The sequence below is a fragment of the Haplochromis burtoni genome, unplaced genomic scaffold (genome assembly GCF_018398535.1).
Source record: "Haplochromis burtoni strain Fernald_Lab_line unplaced genomic scaffold, NCSU_Asbu1 Contig_603, whole genome shotgun sequence".
Lineage (NCBI taxonomy): Eukaryota > Metazoa > Chordata > Actinopteri > Cichliformes > Cichlidae > Haplochromis > Haplochromis burtoni.
Genome location: NW_024582964.1, coordinates 117328 through 131837, shown reverse-complemented (window position 1 = coordinate 131837; position 14510 = coordinate 117328). Strand labels below are relative to the sequence as shown.

Genomic DNA, 14510 nt, shown 5'->3' with positions numbered 1-14510 from the left:
TGGACAACCAGGGGAAACTGTCATCACATGTCTACACGTGCATATTTTGAAGCTTTGTCTAAACTGGCTTTAATTTCGCAACACATAAGATGTTGATTCTGCCAGTGGCGTCCTGATTAACATGTTCTGTAAGCTGAAATTCAGTTCAATTCTAACCCAAAGTAGTGTTTACAGCCAGGATTAAAGTGTTCAAACATGTGGCACAGCTGAAAGTAGTTTCTGTATAAAAATCATCCATCTTCATCCGCTTTATCCGAGGCCGGGTCGCGGGGGCAGCAGCCTAAGCAAAGAGGCCCAGACCTCCCTCTCCCCAGCCACCTCCTCCAGCTTATCCGGGGGAATACCAAGGCGTTCCCAGGCCAGCCGAGAGATGTAATCTCTCCAGCGTGTCCTGGGACATGCCTGGAGCACCTCACCCAGGAGGCGCCCAGGAGGCATCCTTGTCAGATGCCTGAACCACCTCAGCTGGCTCCTTTCGATGTGGAGCAGCAGCTGCTCTACTCTGAGCCCCTCCCGGATGGCTGAACTAAAAATCAATTTTAAAATTTTCTCCCCATCTTGTCTCAGAGGTTTTGAAAGTTCCTCTTGAGGTTGTACTTGTGGGAAATTCAGGATACTTTGTCACAACTCAAATTCTTGCAGTGTGTTTACAGGTGCTGTTACACTGAAATGGCAAGATATAACTGCTACCCTTAAAGAATTTTTTTTTAAGTGTCTATTATATTACGCACTTATATTTATGTGTATATATTTTTAAAAATATATAAAGTTTTAAATTATGAATTATTGGGTAATTCTGGATCCTGGTAAAACATCCCAGCCACTGAAGACACGAGTCACAGGTTTGCCATGTAGTTTGTACAGAGCTTTATTGGGACATCTACACCAAAAGAAAAGTTTAAAGCTTTCAACCAAACTGAACAGTCATGGATGTTACCCTCTGAAGACAACTGGAAATGTTTCCCTCTTTTAATCAAAAAAAGATCAAAATAAACATAAGCATGTCGAAGAGCGCACGGTAAACACCAGGCTACTGGAAAGCTCAAACTAACATCCTGCAATAAAATCCAGTATCCACACGGGTTATGTTGACTTCTTGATTAAACTGGGGCTGGTTAAACCTCATGGTCATTTTCAAGGCTGCGATTTAAGATGGTGGTAAATTTTATTGAACTGGGGGGGTCATTATTCCCCTTGATTCACAATTACCAACCTTCGAAATGATCGTTAAGTTTCAACAAAAACCGACGTGTTATCGCAGGGGTGGGATGTTGTATTAGTTTCAGCTAGGAGGACGTGGTTTAACTGGCAACTGAGTGTTGTTGCAAAGCAAACTGAAGCGTGGAAATGTTTTCTGTACAGCAGTTAATTCACTTTACATTCCACTGGGGACGTTTGCAAATGCTGAAGTTGGCAGTTTAAATCCCCAGACCAGCTGGGAAAACCTGCTGAGGGACATTGAAGCGAGCGCCGCCTTCGCTGTAAAGCCGAGCACAGAAATCCTCTTGCAAGGCCATGTGCAACTTTCTTTGTCCAGACTGGCTTTAAAGAGAAAACTCATAATGTGAAACGTACTCATTCGACTTGTAGATCCGTCAGCTTCAGCTCAGATATGATCAGCAAGGTGATTTTAGTGTTCGGCGGTGAGCTACAGATCTCAAGAATGCAGGTAGCCTGTCCTCGGATGTGGGTGGTTGTCTGAAGTGACTGAAAACGCCACGATCATCCGATTTGATTAAACACTGAAGATGAGAGCCAATTTACGCCACAGAGAAAATGAAGACCTTTGAGTTGGATCAACCCTACCGGACCACAAAGGGTTGTGTGTGTCAGTGTCACAGGAGATAACATAGTATTTACAGTGAAGATGTACAAGCTGTTAAGTGTGCTTGACAGGAAGGAGAGGGAAATTTCACATTGAAACACGGTGATTAAGTCAGAGTAATTTTCACAGGACAAACAACCAGAGGAGCCTCCAGTCTGCTTCTCCCTTTCATTCATTTTTCAGTGTCCATTTCTTTGTCTTTGTCTCCTCAGGAAGTCCTTCTCTACTTTCAGCCTTCGCCCCCCCTCACTCCTCGCCTACTGAAGCATGTCCACGAAGGCGTCGAACTCGTCTATGTTTTTCTCATAGACGCGCAGCTTCTCCGGCAGCGAGTCCTGCGGAGGGAGAACGCAAACTCACGTGACTACTGAGATTCATTTCCGTGCTGTCAATTCTGTAGGCGCCAAAAGCTTCGCCGTCAACACAATTGCAAATAAGAAGGTATTTACCAGGTCGTCGGCCATCGATTGGGAACTGATGTGAAGTGAGAGACTGGCCAGTTGTGGAGGATTCTGAAACTCTCTGTAGAAGGTGCCCAGATCCATCGGCAGCAAGTCGTCTTTAGAGAAGGCCGGACGCTAGGTAGACGGGAAGAGAAACCACTTCAGCTTCATAATAAAACACCTGGAATCTTGTTTTGCTTTAAATTGGACTTTTTTGTTTGTTTGAACCCAGCTGTGCACTGTTTTTTTTTCCCCTAATAAAAAAAATAACTACATACAAAATCAACCATGACGAAGTCGTCCTGCTGCCCTGACCCCTCTGAGCCCTGAGAATGAAGGCTGCCCTGCAGGGGAGACGGGCAGGGAGGAGAATCTGGAGGGTGAACCTGAACACAAACGCACATGCACAGCAGAAAAGGCGTCAGCCTTAAAGTGAACCTCAACTGTACTTGTTGTGCAAGACAAGACATTTGGGAGCATTATTTTTGTCCACCATAACACTGAAGTTACCATAGGATCATTCTCCTCTGAGTCCAGGCCTCGAGGAGCAAACGCCGCAAATGGCAGGTCCAGACTGGCTGCTGTTATCTACATAGATACACAAAGAGCAGGGTTCAGTGTGGTGGGTGAGAAACTAAAATCGGTGTAAAAAGCAGCTTAAGATGACGTACCTGTGTGCTGGGTTTATTAACAAAGGCTCCGACCTTCCTTGTGAACGCATTGAGCGACTCCACAGGGTCCGAGGGAGAAACGCTCCTCCGCCCTTCTTCTTTGCGTCTTTCTCCGCTCTGCGACAAGCCGTCGTCATCGCCACTGAGAGGAGAGAGAGGGACAAGACAGGAAGTTTAAATTTCAAAATGATTTAACAGAACTACGGACCAACACTGGAGCTCAGGGAATAAAAATAGGTTACAGTTTTCACTGGTTAATGCAAAGCCAGCGGACAATCACCTGCTGCTCGGTGTGTTGGGGGCATGCTCTACTGTCAGATGAACATCTGCTCCATGAGGAGGCATCAACAGAGCCCCGCCTTCCTTCCCAGCATGCAAGACCTAGAGAAGAAGCAATGGCAGGGTTATGAGAGGACATAAACAAGAATCTTGATGGACATTGTTTAGTTATTTAAGAAGCTAATTAGGAAATAAAAAGAATGTTAATCAGTAAATAGAAGAAATCATAACTGCAGTCCTTCATTAGGCTTTCTGGAAAACAGAATATCAAACTATGAGAATAAACCACCATAACATCATTATTTATAACAGTCAGAAGTCTTTGCTTCACTGATCGCATCGTCCTCATCATAAGTGGGACGTTTTATGCATTCCTGCAATCACCTCAGAAATGGAGTTCCACAGGGTTTGATTCTTAGTCCACTGCCATTTATTTCTAGTCAGTGTTTCAGTGTCAGTTTTCTTTTTATGTGGAACTAATTTTATGAACTTATTAACACTTTAATCATAGTTTTAAAATGTTGCGGTGATAGCCTTGCAGCAAGAAGGTCCTCTTACTATGACCTACAAATATGTAGGAAGTTGGAAGAGTCTTGTTCAACAGCTGGCTCAAAAATTAAAAATAAAACACAGCTTTTTGTTTAGTGTAAAAAGTATGCCTGACCTCTTCCGTCACAAACTACTGAGCTGAGAGCTTTGATGTCTTTCCACGGCTGCCTCGAATCTTAAACCTTTATTTTCTGACACTTCTTCAGATCATTGTAGCCGCTGGTGATTCTTGTTTAATTGAGTTCTGTTGTTTCTGTCTTCCTATTGTGTTCTTGTGAAGAGAAAAATAAACTAAAATCTGGGCATAAAACATAATTAACTGCTGATGGTGTGAATGGCGTTATCACCTGGTTTGGATTGGAAGCAGGGTGACAAAACTCTGCAGCTCCTGCTAGAGCCGTCGGCTGGTAGGATAACCTGGAGGCGTACAGCTGAACAGGAAGAGACATAAGAGGAACGATTAAGCATGGAGGAGTTCAGGTTTATCATATACTGTGTGACTTTTAAGGGACATGCTGAGCTGTCACAATGATAGATTTACTGAGGTGGTGCCATGTGATGTGGATGATCAAACATGTCTAGTGATCAGCAGCAAACTGAAGCTGTGCACTGAACAAAGTAGTGGAAATTTAAACAGAAGATGGAAAGAACAGGATTAGATGAACACACGCCCAAAAGCAAATGTTAAGTCTGAGAAAACAGATCTGTTCAGTGCAGAATCAGGATGTGTCTCACAAAAACACAAAGAGTCACACTCCCTCCCAATGGTCAGTATAGACTCACAGTGTGAGTGACAAGTCCAGGAGCCAATGGGAGCTGCAGACTATCCAGCGGGAGGGGCTTGGGCAGTTTAGAGGGAGACGGGCTCAGCGTACACACACACTGAGCCAAAGCACGCACACGCACACACACACACACACACAGATAGAACGCACAACAAGACAACAGGAAAAGAGGAAAAAAAAAAAGACAAGGAGAGAAAAAGAGAAAGCGAAATGAAAAACAGGAGTGAAAATGGAGAGAAGAATCCACAGGTTAAAGAAAGAGATGACGACGAGGGGCGAGGGAGCGTACGCTAACCTGAGAGGGAGGGGAGGTGGAGAAGGAGGTGGCGCAGACCTCCTGTGAGTCCTGAACGCCTGTAAACTGCCCTCCGTCCTCTTCATCGGGAGCCCTGCACACACAGAGATATTTGTAGTTGAAGTTCTGAGCCGATGGCGGACATGTATACATTTGTTTCTTTTACTGAAAGATAACAGAAAGCCTGAGGTCAAATGACACAGAGTGGTATTAGATTAAGACACTGAATGTTTTCCTTCTGATACACCGATTCGACTCTCATGGAGATAAAGGACAGGGAGATAAAGTGTGACCTCAGAATGATGGATTGCATCACCTTGAATCTGACTACTCAACTTCTGCACTTGGAGGTCATTTAAACGTCTCTGCAGTTGTGGGAGACAAAACCAGACTGAGTGGCGAAGCTACCTGTAGTTGCAGGGATGGCCCATGTTTGCCGGACGCTGGCTGCTGCAGGGAGGATCCACAAAGTGATCCACGATGATCCCCATGATGGGAGCCGACCTTTCGAATTGCCTGAAGAGGAGGACAGTTAAACTGCTCATAAGATGCGTTTCCCATTGGAATAAATATACAAGAACCTTCTCTGAAGAACAGCTGTTGTGGCTTTGATTTGTTGGTTACCTGTTAGACATGAATGCCAGATTGGTGCGGTAGGCGCACGAAAGCGTGATTGTACCGATAGGGGTGCCAACAACTCCAACGCGCACCGTTTGGAAACCTTAAAAACAAGCACAACATAAGCAAATGTAAACCAGCCCTATAGTGTGAAAGTACTTAATGCAATACAGTAGTGATGAAAGCTTACTTTTGAAAAAATGTTTACAGTACAAGCAAATCAAACTGCTGTGTCAAACTGGAGCAGAAAACATGAAGAGATGTGTGTTGTTCAGTGTTTCTGTATTGATTTAACAAATGTCAGTCATGGAGCCGAGTTGGTCCTGATTTAGACTTCTGTGGTACACCATTGCAGAGCCCACATCGCAACCTATGTGACTGGCTGATGTCGTTGCAGACTTTTATGCTTGTGCGGGTGCATTACGTGTTAATTACCACGAGTCCTTATGTTGACGCTGTGACTATTGTTCCTTATACATCTCTGGAAGTGCACGTCAGTTTTCATCATAGATTTCCCAGTGAAGCATAAATTGGTGATGCTTCAGTTGGAAAACACTGCGACATATGGCACAACCACAAACACCTCTGAACAACAGAAAGTACAACATAACCTGGCGCACACCTCCCTAGAAATTTAACTACATGTCGGTTGTCGGTCATCCAGGTCATAGTAATCTAAGGAGCTTGGAAAGAAAAGCGACTGGACTTGAAGTTTCTTGAAGACATTTCAACCTCTCATCCGAGAAGCTTCTTCAGTTCTAAGAGCAAACGGTGGCGAGTCCCAGGTATTGAAGCCCTAATGTTGTTGTCCCTTAAAAGGATCGCTGACCCACTATTGATCATGTGCCTCATCACATGAGTCTGAAAAAGGGTCATTACATGTCAGGTTGCAGTCTACAACTACTGTGAATGGCCTGTTTAGCACCATCAACTCCTCCGGGGCATTTACAGCTACTTTGGCAACGCAGTTTTGAATTTATCAGAGAAAGAACAGAAATCATTGTCTCAATATAAGGAATATTTAACAGTCGTAGGCTCTACAAAGCTTTTTCACAGAACCTTAAATCAGGTCTTAAACTTACCTTCTCCTAATCCACTCAGCTGGACCTCCCCGAAGTAGATCCTAGACAGAAGAAGCAACACGCAGTTTAGAAGAATGGACTGAAAACAGCACAAAGATAAAAAGGAGTGAGATGATGCATTCTGGAAGTGAGGACAAATCACCTGTAGAGTATGACATAGTCGTGTCCCTGCTTTCTGGACAGTTTATAAGCAGGCGTGACTCTGGTGATGGCCAGCAGAGACTTCAAGAGGACAGACAGACGGTTATAGACTGCATATGACACCTTGATTTCCTTATCGCACCTGCAGCAGACAGAAAACACGGTGATGTGTTACAATACAGCAGCTTAAGGGGATTTTAAAAATATCTCTGCAAGGCAGCTCGTTTTCGTGTTTCCAGGTCTGCTTCTTGCCGACTACCTTTCTTTGATACCCCTCTCTAAATTTATCTTGTATGAATAAAGCAGTGTGGTGCTTGGGGAATGGAGACCATTACTGATCATTTTGACTGTACTTTCAAAAGCACAGGTGCACAGAGTAATACCAAAATTAAAACAGTGTTTTGTACAGTGCTGGTGGACCTGACAGGGTGCCGACAGGCTCACTTTACCACCTACAGAAACAAAATAGTTCAGACACAGTTTTCAAACGGAAACACTTCAGCAGTTAGGTCGAATTATCATTCGACTCTTCTAGTTTTAAAAGAAGTCTGATTTTAAAGAGGTTTAAGGGAAGCTAATGCCACTCGTCACTGACACACTTTACTGATGTGTTTATGGGCTCAATCACTGACTTCACATCTCACTGAATACAGCAAGACACTCATTTATTTTAAATTACGGTTCTCATTAGAGAAAAAAAGAGCCATAGACCAGAGTACACTTACAGAGAACTCCCTTCTCATTTACAAGTTCCTACAATGAAATAAGCTTCAAGACACCAAGAAAGTGAGGGTCAAAATTCTCAGCTTGAGGCTTGAGGATAGGACGTCATTGTCCATTAAAGTGGGTGATGTCCAATATACAAATTATTTTACTCAAACTGCTGGTTATTACTGCATTTCTGAGCTTCTTCATGACTTGGATGCTCACAAAGCTCTACGTTTAGTACGGGTGTCTGACAGCTAAGTTTTGGCAGAGAGAATCAGTAACAGTACTGATTCAGATACTATAGTTAAAAGATTTGTGGTCCTGCTGGCTGATACTGTGCAAACATGGAGAAGCAAAATCAGCAACCCTGAACCACATGGCCTACAGAAGACTTTTACTAAAGCAAAAACAAAATTCACTCACTTTTCATTCATCTCCAGGCACCAAGTCTCTAACTCCATCGAGTCCCCCTGAAGGAAGACAAAGCAAAGAAAAACTAACGAACACAGTTACATTAAAGAGGCTGCATATTTAGTTAATGATGTGGTCTGGCTGGTGTTGCAAATGTGTAAAACAATGATAAATCCCAAAGCCCAGTTTTTACAAAACAAGAAAACAGGATGCAGGTTTTTTGTTTGGTTTTTTTTTTACCTCTGATGTCTTCAGAGAGATCTCAACACACATGGAGCGCCCGATGCCTGGAAGCTGGCCAGCCAGTGCCTTTTTGGCTTCATGGGTAACCTCTGGGATGTCTTTGATGGCCAAATTAAACTAGAAGGAATATTAACCTGAATATCCATAATCCATGCCATGAAAAGATCCACAGTTAACTTGAAAGCCAAACAATCATGACAGAGAATGACTACGTTGTTTTACCCAGTCAGATCCAGTAGGCGATGATGACGAGCGAGTGCAGATCTTCTCTCCCAGCCTGGCTTGGACTATCACCTGGACAGTCTACAGATACAGAAACAGGCTGCTCAAACAATGAGCTGGTTTTACAGAAACAATCCATAGAAAATTGCTGACAAGCCTGTCCAAAATATAACAGGCACTTTTATGAAAGAGACATATGTTGGAAAAGATTATTTTAATTCCAGTGCTTTGAGCCACACTAATAAAAACCTGGCTTTCCATTGTTTATTTATTTATTCACTTCTGAAGCCTCAAATGTCCATTTAGAAACCTGCAATTACAGATGTATAGAAAAAGTTATGTTAGTGTCTCACCTTAAGTGCAAAGAACTTAATAAACTTGTCTAAGTCCTTTTGATCCTGGGGCTTCAGGTCACTCTCCATATTGTTACAACCCTGCAAGATAGATGATCAATAGAAACTTATTGAGGAAACAAGGGAAATTATTGTGTTATAACACAACAAAAATAATACAGCCCACAACAAATAAGGAGGATAGTTACAGTAAAAGTGTAAAAGCACAGTGAGGGCCCTAAACTGTGGGAGTGCAAAACCTTTACATGTAAAACAATGATAAACACAAAGAAAGTAAAAGATAAGACTGAAATTGCAAAGGTAGTGCAAATTCCATTAACAAATAAAATAATTAATAAGTAATATGTGCACTATAAATCTAAGAAACAGCTGCAAGAAGGTAAAATACAAAAATACACCTTCTTACAGCTTTTTAAAACAGATTTATGGTGTATACATTCAACCAAACAAGAGTGAGAAACAAAACGTAAACTATTCATGTACATACATGTGCATGCGCAATTACATGTGTTTAAGTAAAAGTGACTGAAAAACCTAAACACTGGGGAAAAGCTGAATTCAACCCCCATTATCTCCCCATTGTCCACGTGTTGGGGGGTTTTCACTTTCCCATTTCAGGACTACAGTTCCTAAGAAAATATCTCAATTACTTTAACAAAATAAGCATTTTTCACCACACTGGCAACAGTTTAGCGTTTTTAACTGAAAAACGTGGACAATATAGTAATAAATAAAAGGAAAATTTTATCACCGTGGTCTTAGCCCTCCAAACAACAGTGGACTACAAAAAAATAATAATAAAAGCAGGCTAGCAGGTTAGGCCTCCACGTTGAAATTGTCCAAATTATAGTTAGAGGTCATGTTAGAAAACAAAAAAAGCCTGACAGCCTTATTACTCTTTACACAACAACCGATGGTAAATTCAAATTCTACAGTACCGTCTTTTTTTGGACAACTACGAAAGGTTTAAGGTTCGCAAAGCCGAATCTGTGAAGCATGAGGATACTGACCCACGGAGCAGCTGCCGTTAGCCTGCAGCTAACACTAGCTGCCCAGCTCAATAACGTACTTTAACTTGATCGCGAAACAACAGTACTTACATTAGCTGTGACCTTAACAACGGAGCTTCAATAAAATGCAAGCCAGTTTAATGCAAGCGAGACCCAGAGCTGTGTCACACAGACATTTTATACGCCCATTTGAGATGTACACAACGTCAGCAGCTGCTGTGCCACTTTTCTGTTTATCTTCTCCATGTCGACGTGTTTGTGTAGCGGCGTGTTCACCGCGGCGTTTTCGTTAAAATACAAAACTGCTACATTTAGAGTAAAAAAAACAAGTTTTTGACAAAATAATCAGGAAGTATTTTTACGCGATTTGAAAAAAAATTATAACCACACTGAACTTATATCTAAAACATAAACGCCAGTCTGTGTGGCGAATCTGCGAATTCAGAGCCGCAGGTTAACGTTAGCTATTTCAATGACTTGTTTTTTGGGCCCATAAATGCTTTATTTTTTATCTGAAGGTAAGAGTATTGTCCTTAATCGTGCAAAAATTATTTATCAGTGCTTTCAATTCGATTTGCAACTGTCCCACTACTACATGACAGCAAAGTTGTCATCTCAAGTGAGCAAAGAAAAAAAAATAAAATAATAAACGCAAGCTAGGGTAGCACGTTAGCACGCTGGCTTGACTTGGCTCACATGTACTGGAGCTATCCCTAAAGCTAATGATGGCTTGCTGATAATAACGTTTAAAACATCAGGACATTCCCCCCTAGTATTAAACTCTCGGTATTTAATGGGTTCTTGTATACAAAGAACGTGAACGTGGTTTTCCTTATTAGCGAAAATATAATATCAGCAAAATAGCACATTAATAATTGTAGCAATGTTTAGTGGAATAATATATGCTGTAGATTAATGTGTCGGAAATCTGTATGTAAAATTCCTCCCAGGTTTGAGGAAATAAGGCTATACCAAGTATTTAAATTGAGTTGCACTTATTAGCAATTAAAAGGAAACGTTTTCTTATCCTCAGCATGGCCATCCCTATAGCCATCTTGGACTGTGATCTACTCCTGCATGGTCGAGGCCACAAGACCCTTGACCGCTTTGACCTGGACTCAGTCTCAGACAGTTTCCTCATCACGCAATTTGGCTTCCCCAGAGACTTTATCTTGTATCTGGTGGAATTACTCAGAGAGGTTTGTGGGTCTTCATGTCATGTTAAGAGATCAGTTTAACTTTGTCTTTATGAAATATGCAAACACTACTCTGTTGTGTTCCAGGGTCTATGCAGGCGAACCCAGCGCTCCAGAGCCATCAGTCCTGAGGTCCAGGTGCTGGCCGCACTGGGTTTCTACACATCAGGTTCATTCCAGACATCTATGGGGGATACGATCGGTATAAGCCAGGCGTCAATGTCGAGATGTGTGTCCAATGTGACGAGAGCCCTGGTGGAGAAAGCACCTCAGTTCATCACGTTCAACAGGTACGATGATGTTATGCCACTTGATGTCAGGCAGGAATGACAAAATAATTTGAAACTGTAACTTTGTGTTCCCAGAAACTTGTTTTTACTTCAAAAGAAGTAAAAGAAAATCTCACTTGAATAATAATAATGATGTTTTCCAAACAGAGATTTATCCACCGTAGAGCAGTCCTTCCGGGAGTTTCAGAGGGTCGCAGGATTTCCTGGAGTCCTGGGGGTGCTGGACTGTGTTCAGGTTCATTATATGACATTGTGTAATTAGTGTGTGTGTTTATGTGCATGCACGCTCATGCACTCATTTGTTTTTACAGGGGTAACCTAATCATCTCTCTTACTTTAATTAAATTTCCAGGTGGCCATCAAAGCACCAAACAGCGAAGACTCCTCATATGTGAATAAGAAGGGCTTTCACTCTGTGGCCTGTCAGCTGGTTTGTGATCCCCGGGGACTGTTACTTAGCGCAGAAACGCACTGGGCAGGTGGACTCCAAGACACTGTTGTTCTAGAAAGATCTGCTCTTTACAAACAGCTGCAGGACACAGAGCAGGGCTGGCTGCTGGGTGAGCTCTGGACTTTTTATTCCTTATTAGAAGTTAGCTTGTGGCGTTGGAGTCAGAGGTTATAAGTTTTCCGATTTTCAGGTGACAGCCGTTACCCTTTGAGGAAATGGCTGATGACGCCAGTTGACTGCCCAGAATCCCCTGCAGAGTTTCGATACAATCTGGCCCACGCGGCTACACGTGAGATCGTGGATCGAACCTTCAGAGCCATCCAAACCAGATTCAGATGTTTAGATGGCACCAAAGGATACTTACAGGTATGGCAAATGTGTCACAGCCAATAATCAGGCCCAAACATATTAGTAGAAATAAACCATGAGACATTTTTAACCTCCAAACAGTGTATTTATTTGTTCACGCTCTGCCCAGCAGAGTGCCCTCTGGTGGACAAACTAAAAAGCTGAAGGATGTTTCTCCAGTGTCCTCTTTATTTTTTTTATTTATCAGATGTCATAAAAGCCAATACTGATAGATCGGCAAATAGGTGATATCTGCCGATAACATCTGACAATCTGCTGAGTTCACGGTATTAGAATGATACACTATCAGTACCAGAGTCAAACAGGCCACGGTCATAACCGAAAATGAGACCTTTACCTTATTTGTGAGTGAAATATAGCAATGCATCTGGCGTAGTATTGCCAGTAATGAGTTGGTTTTTGCATCTGTAACCGCTACCCCTCCTCTCCTGTTTACAGTACTCTCCAGAGAGGAGTTCATCCATCCTGCTGGCCTGCTGCGTTCTCCACAACGCCTCCTTGCAGTCTGGATTAGACGCCTGGACTCTGGAAAGAACAGAGCCTCTCGAGCAGCCAAAGAGCCTCAACCAGAGACCCGAGGACCGTGACAGCCAGGCAGAGGATCTTCGAAGGCAGCTCATATTCAAACACTTCAGCTGAAGCTGTGGGGGTTAAAGGGGACGAAGACTGGGACCAGTGCAAAGCTCAATATCACAAGAAACACATTTAAAGCAAGAACGTTCACCGACACGCTGTTGCTGATGCAGTTTTTTAATATTTTGCTGGATTCTACTCTACTGACTATACTAAGATAACATAGATATATTTATGTATGGAGAAACATGCAAGACGCTATACAACAAACCAAGGCGACATATCCATACACATTTCAAATAAGTGAACTCCCTGGAAATGCTTGATTATTCCCTCAGGACATTCAAATAGATTCCAAATCTTCATGGAGTGGTTGGAATAATCAAGCACCTCCTGGTGTTTGACAACTATTCAAACTGTGCAGCTGCTTCGTCATCCAGGTTTCTTTACAAGTTGAAAAAAAAATCACCCACCCCATTATTTATTTTTTTAAATCCCACCCCTCTAATTTTCTTTTCCCCATTAGATTCCACAGGTTAAGATCTTGGACTATGTCACAATACAAAAACAAGACCCTTATTTACAACAACTGCACATTAAGTTGTCTTTTTTTTATGTACATCGGTGCATTAAGACTCACGGGTGAAAATGACAGGCTGCAGTCACATGATTTTCTTCTTTTTTTCTTTTTTTTTTGGAGCATGTGCGGCATGACGGAACAGTCACAACGTGAAACAGATACAGACGACGTGAGTAAGAAAAGGAGAAAATCTGTGGTAGCGAAATTTCTGGGGCTTAAAATTGATTTTGAAGTGGCAGAACGTTCTTAAAGGATTTAAATAATGGATAAGGCTTTTATTTTGAAGGAATACCGGTCATTAAGGGTGTTTTTTTCCCCCACTGTTTCTTGAACCTTGTCGAAAAGTGTTTGTTTTTTTTGGTCAGTTTTCAATCAAGTTATGTAATTAACAAAACTAGTGGTGTTTTACTGCCTGGAATGTATTAGTCATTTAAATGGCTTCATCAATATATACAAACTTTCTACAAACAGGAATAAATACAACATACACTGCTGTCGCATGACCACATTTTTATATCAGGATTGCTATACTTTTTGTGTAGTTTATTCAAAGTTTACTTTTTACATTTAATTACCAAAAAAATATATATAGAAATTAAACTTTTTTCCCAAATATTTTGTTTTCTTATATTCTGGAGATTATTTTTGGTCAAATTACTGCGAGGAACCCTCAGAGATTTTCATGCGACAGCAGTGGAACATAAACACTGTATTACAGTTAAAAGACAGAAACAGATCATGTCAAAGCTTTACACCTGATGAATCAGCATGTAAAACGTTACATCATCCTAAATGCCAAAACACAACGTAGCACTATTTCCTTGTTTCCTTTTTTTTGTGCATAAAATAAATATGCTCTTTTTTTGATGCTCAGAATATATTATAAGTTGTATTTTTATGCTTTTTTAAAACGTTATTTTTAAAAAAAATGGAGACAATAAGATAAAGTAACTTTTTTTTGATGCATAAATTAAATATGCTCTTTTTTTAATGCTGCAAATATATTACATATACATTTTATAATTTCATAAAAATACTTTTGTCATGTTTCCCCAACCTCTTTATGATCCCTCGGTATGAAAATATGATCTCTCTCCCAAAAGAAACAGAGCAGAATTTTGGTCAGAGCTGGAAAAAATTATTCAATTATTCAAATGTCAGATGCAGATGTAAAAAAGCTGAAGCGTAATGGAAAGAATTTTTTTTCTTAAAGCCAGATAAAAGATCCACACCCTGTGTTGATTGCGCTAAGCGAAACTTTTTTTGGATCTGTAAGAGAGATCTTTGTCAAACAAGTTGCGACTGTTGTGATCTCAAATGTGTAAAGGAATGTGAAATAAAAAGGTTTCACCCAGATTTAAAAAAAGATGATTCATCCATTTTCTGCAACAGAATAAACAAATCGTTTAGTTCGAG

At 41.4% G+C, this 14510-nt stretch overlaps 2 protein-coding genes across 4 annotated transcripts; one reads left to right on the top strand and one right to left on the bottom strand.

The window, feature by feature from the left end:
- Positions 1-852: 852 nt before the first annotated feature.
- On the bottom strand, positions 853-9895 carry atg13 (ATG13 autophagy related 13 homolog (S. cerevisiae)). 2 transcript variants are annotated; one of them, XM_005948717.3, is made up of 18 exons: positions 9726-9895; positions 8626-8706; positions 8273-8353; positions 8048-8167; positions 7820-7866; positions 6690-6830; positions 6548-6588; positions 5472-5568; positions 5256-5363; positions 4848-4941; positions 4551-4649; positions 4115-4198; positions 3220-3320; positions 2940-3081; positions 2779-2856; positions 2547-2654; positions 2275-2403; positions 853-2160 (listed from the first exon to the last, which is right to left on the bottom strand). In XM_005948717.3, the coding sequence occupies exons 2-18, from the start codon at positions 8692-8694 to the stop codon at positions 2083-2085; spliced, it is 1617 nt and encodes a 538-aa protein (XP_005948779.1). In that variant the 5' UTR covers positions 8695-8706; positions 9726-9895; the 3' UTR covers positions 853-2082. The 2 variants fall into 2 exon arrangements, with proteins under 2 accessions (XP_005948779.1, XP_005948780.1); XM_005948718.2 differs by lacking the exon at positions 4551-4649.
- An 80-nt stretch (positions 9896-9975) lies between these two features.
- Positions 9976-14451, top strand: harbi1 (harbinger transposase derived 1). 2 transcript variants are annotated; one of them, XM_005948716.3, is made up of 7 exons: positions 9976-10153; positions 10669-10834; positions 10919-11121; positions 11269-11356; positions 11474-11681; positions 11763-11938; positions 12380-14451. In XM_005948716.3, the coding sequence occupies exons 2-7, from the start codon at positions 10670-10672 to the stop codon at positions 12578-12580; spliced, it is 1041 nt and encodes a 346-aa protein (XP_005948778.1). In that variant the 5' UTR covers positions 9976-10153; position 10669; the 3' UTR covers positions 12581-14451. The 2 variants fall into 2 exon arrangements, with proteins under 2 accessions (XP_005948778.1, XP_042070649.1); XM_042214715.1 differs by lacking the exon at positions 9976-10153 and having other exon boundaries at positions 10166-10834.
- The last annotated feature ends 59 nt before the right edge of the window (positions 14452-14510 follow it).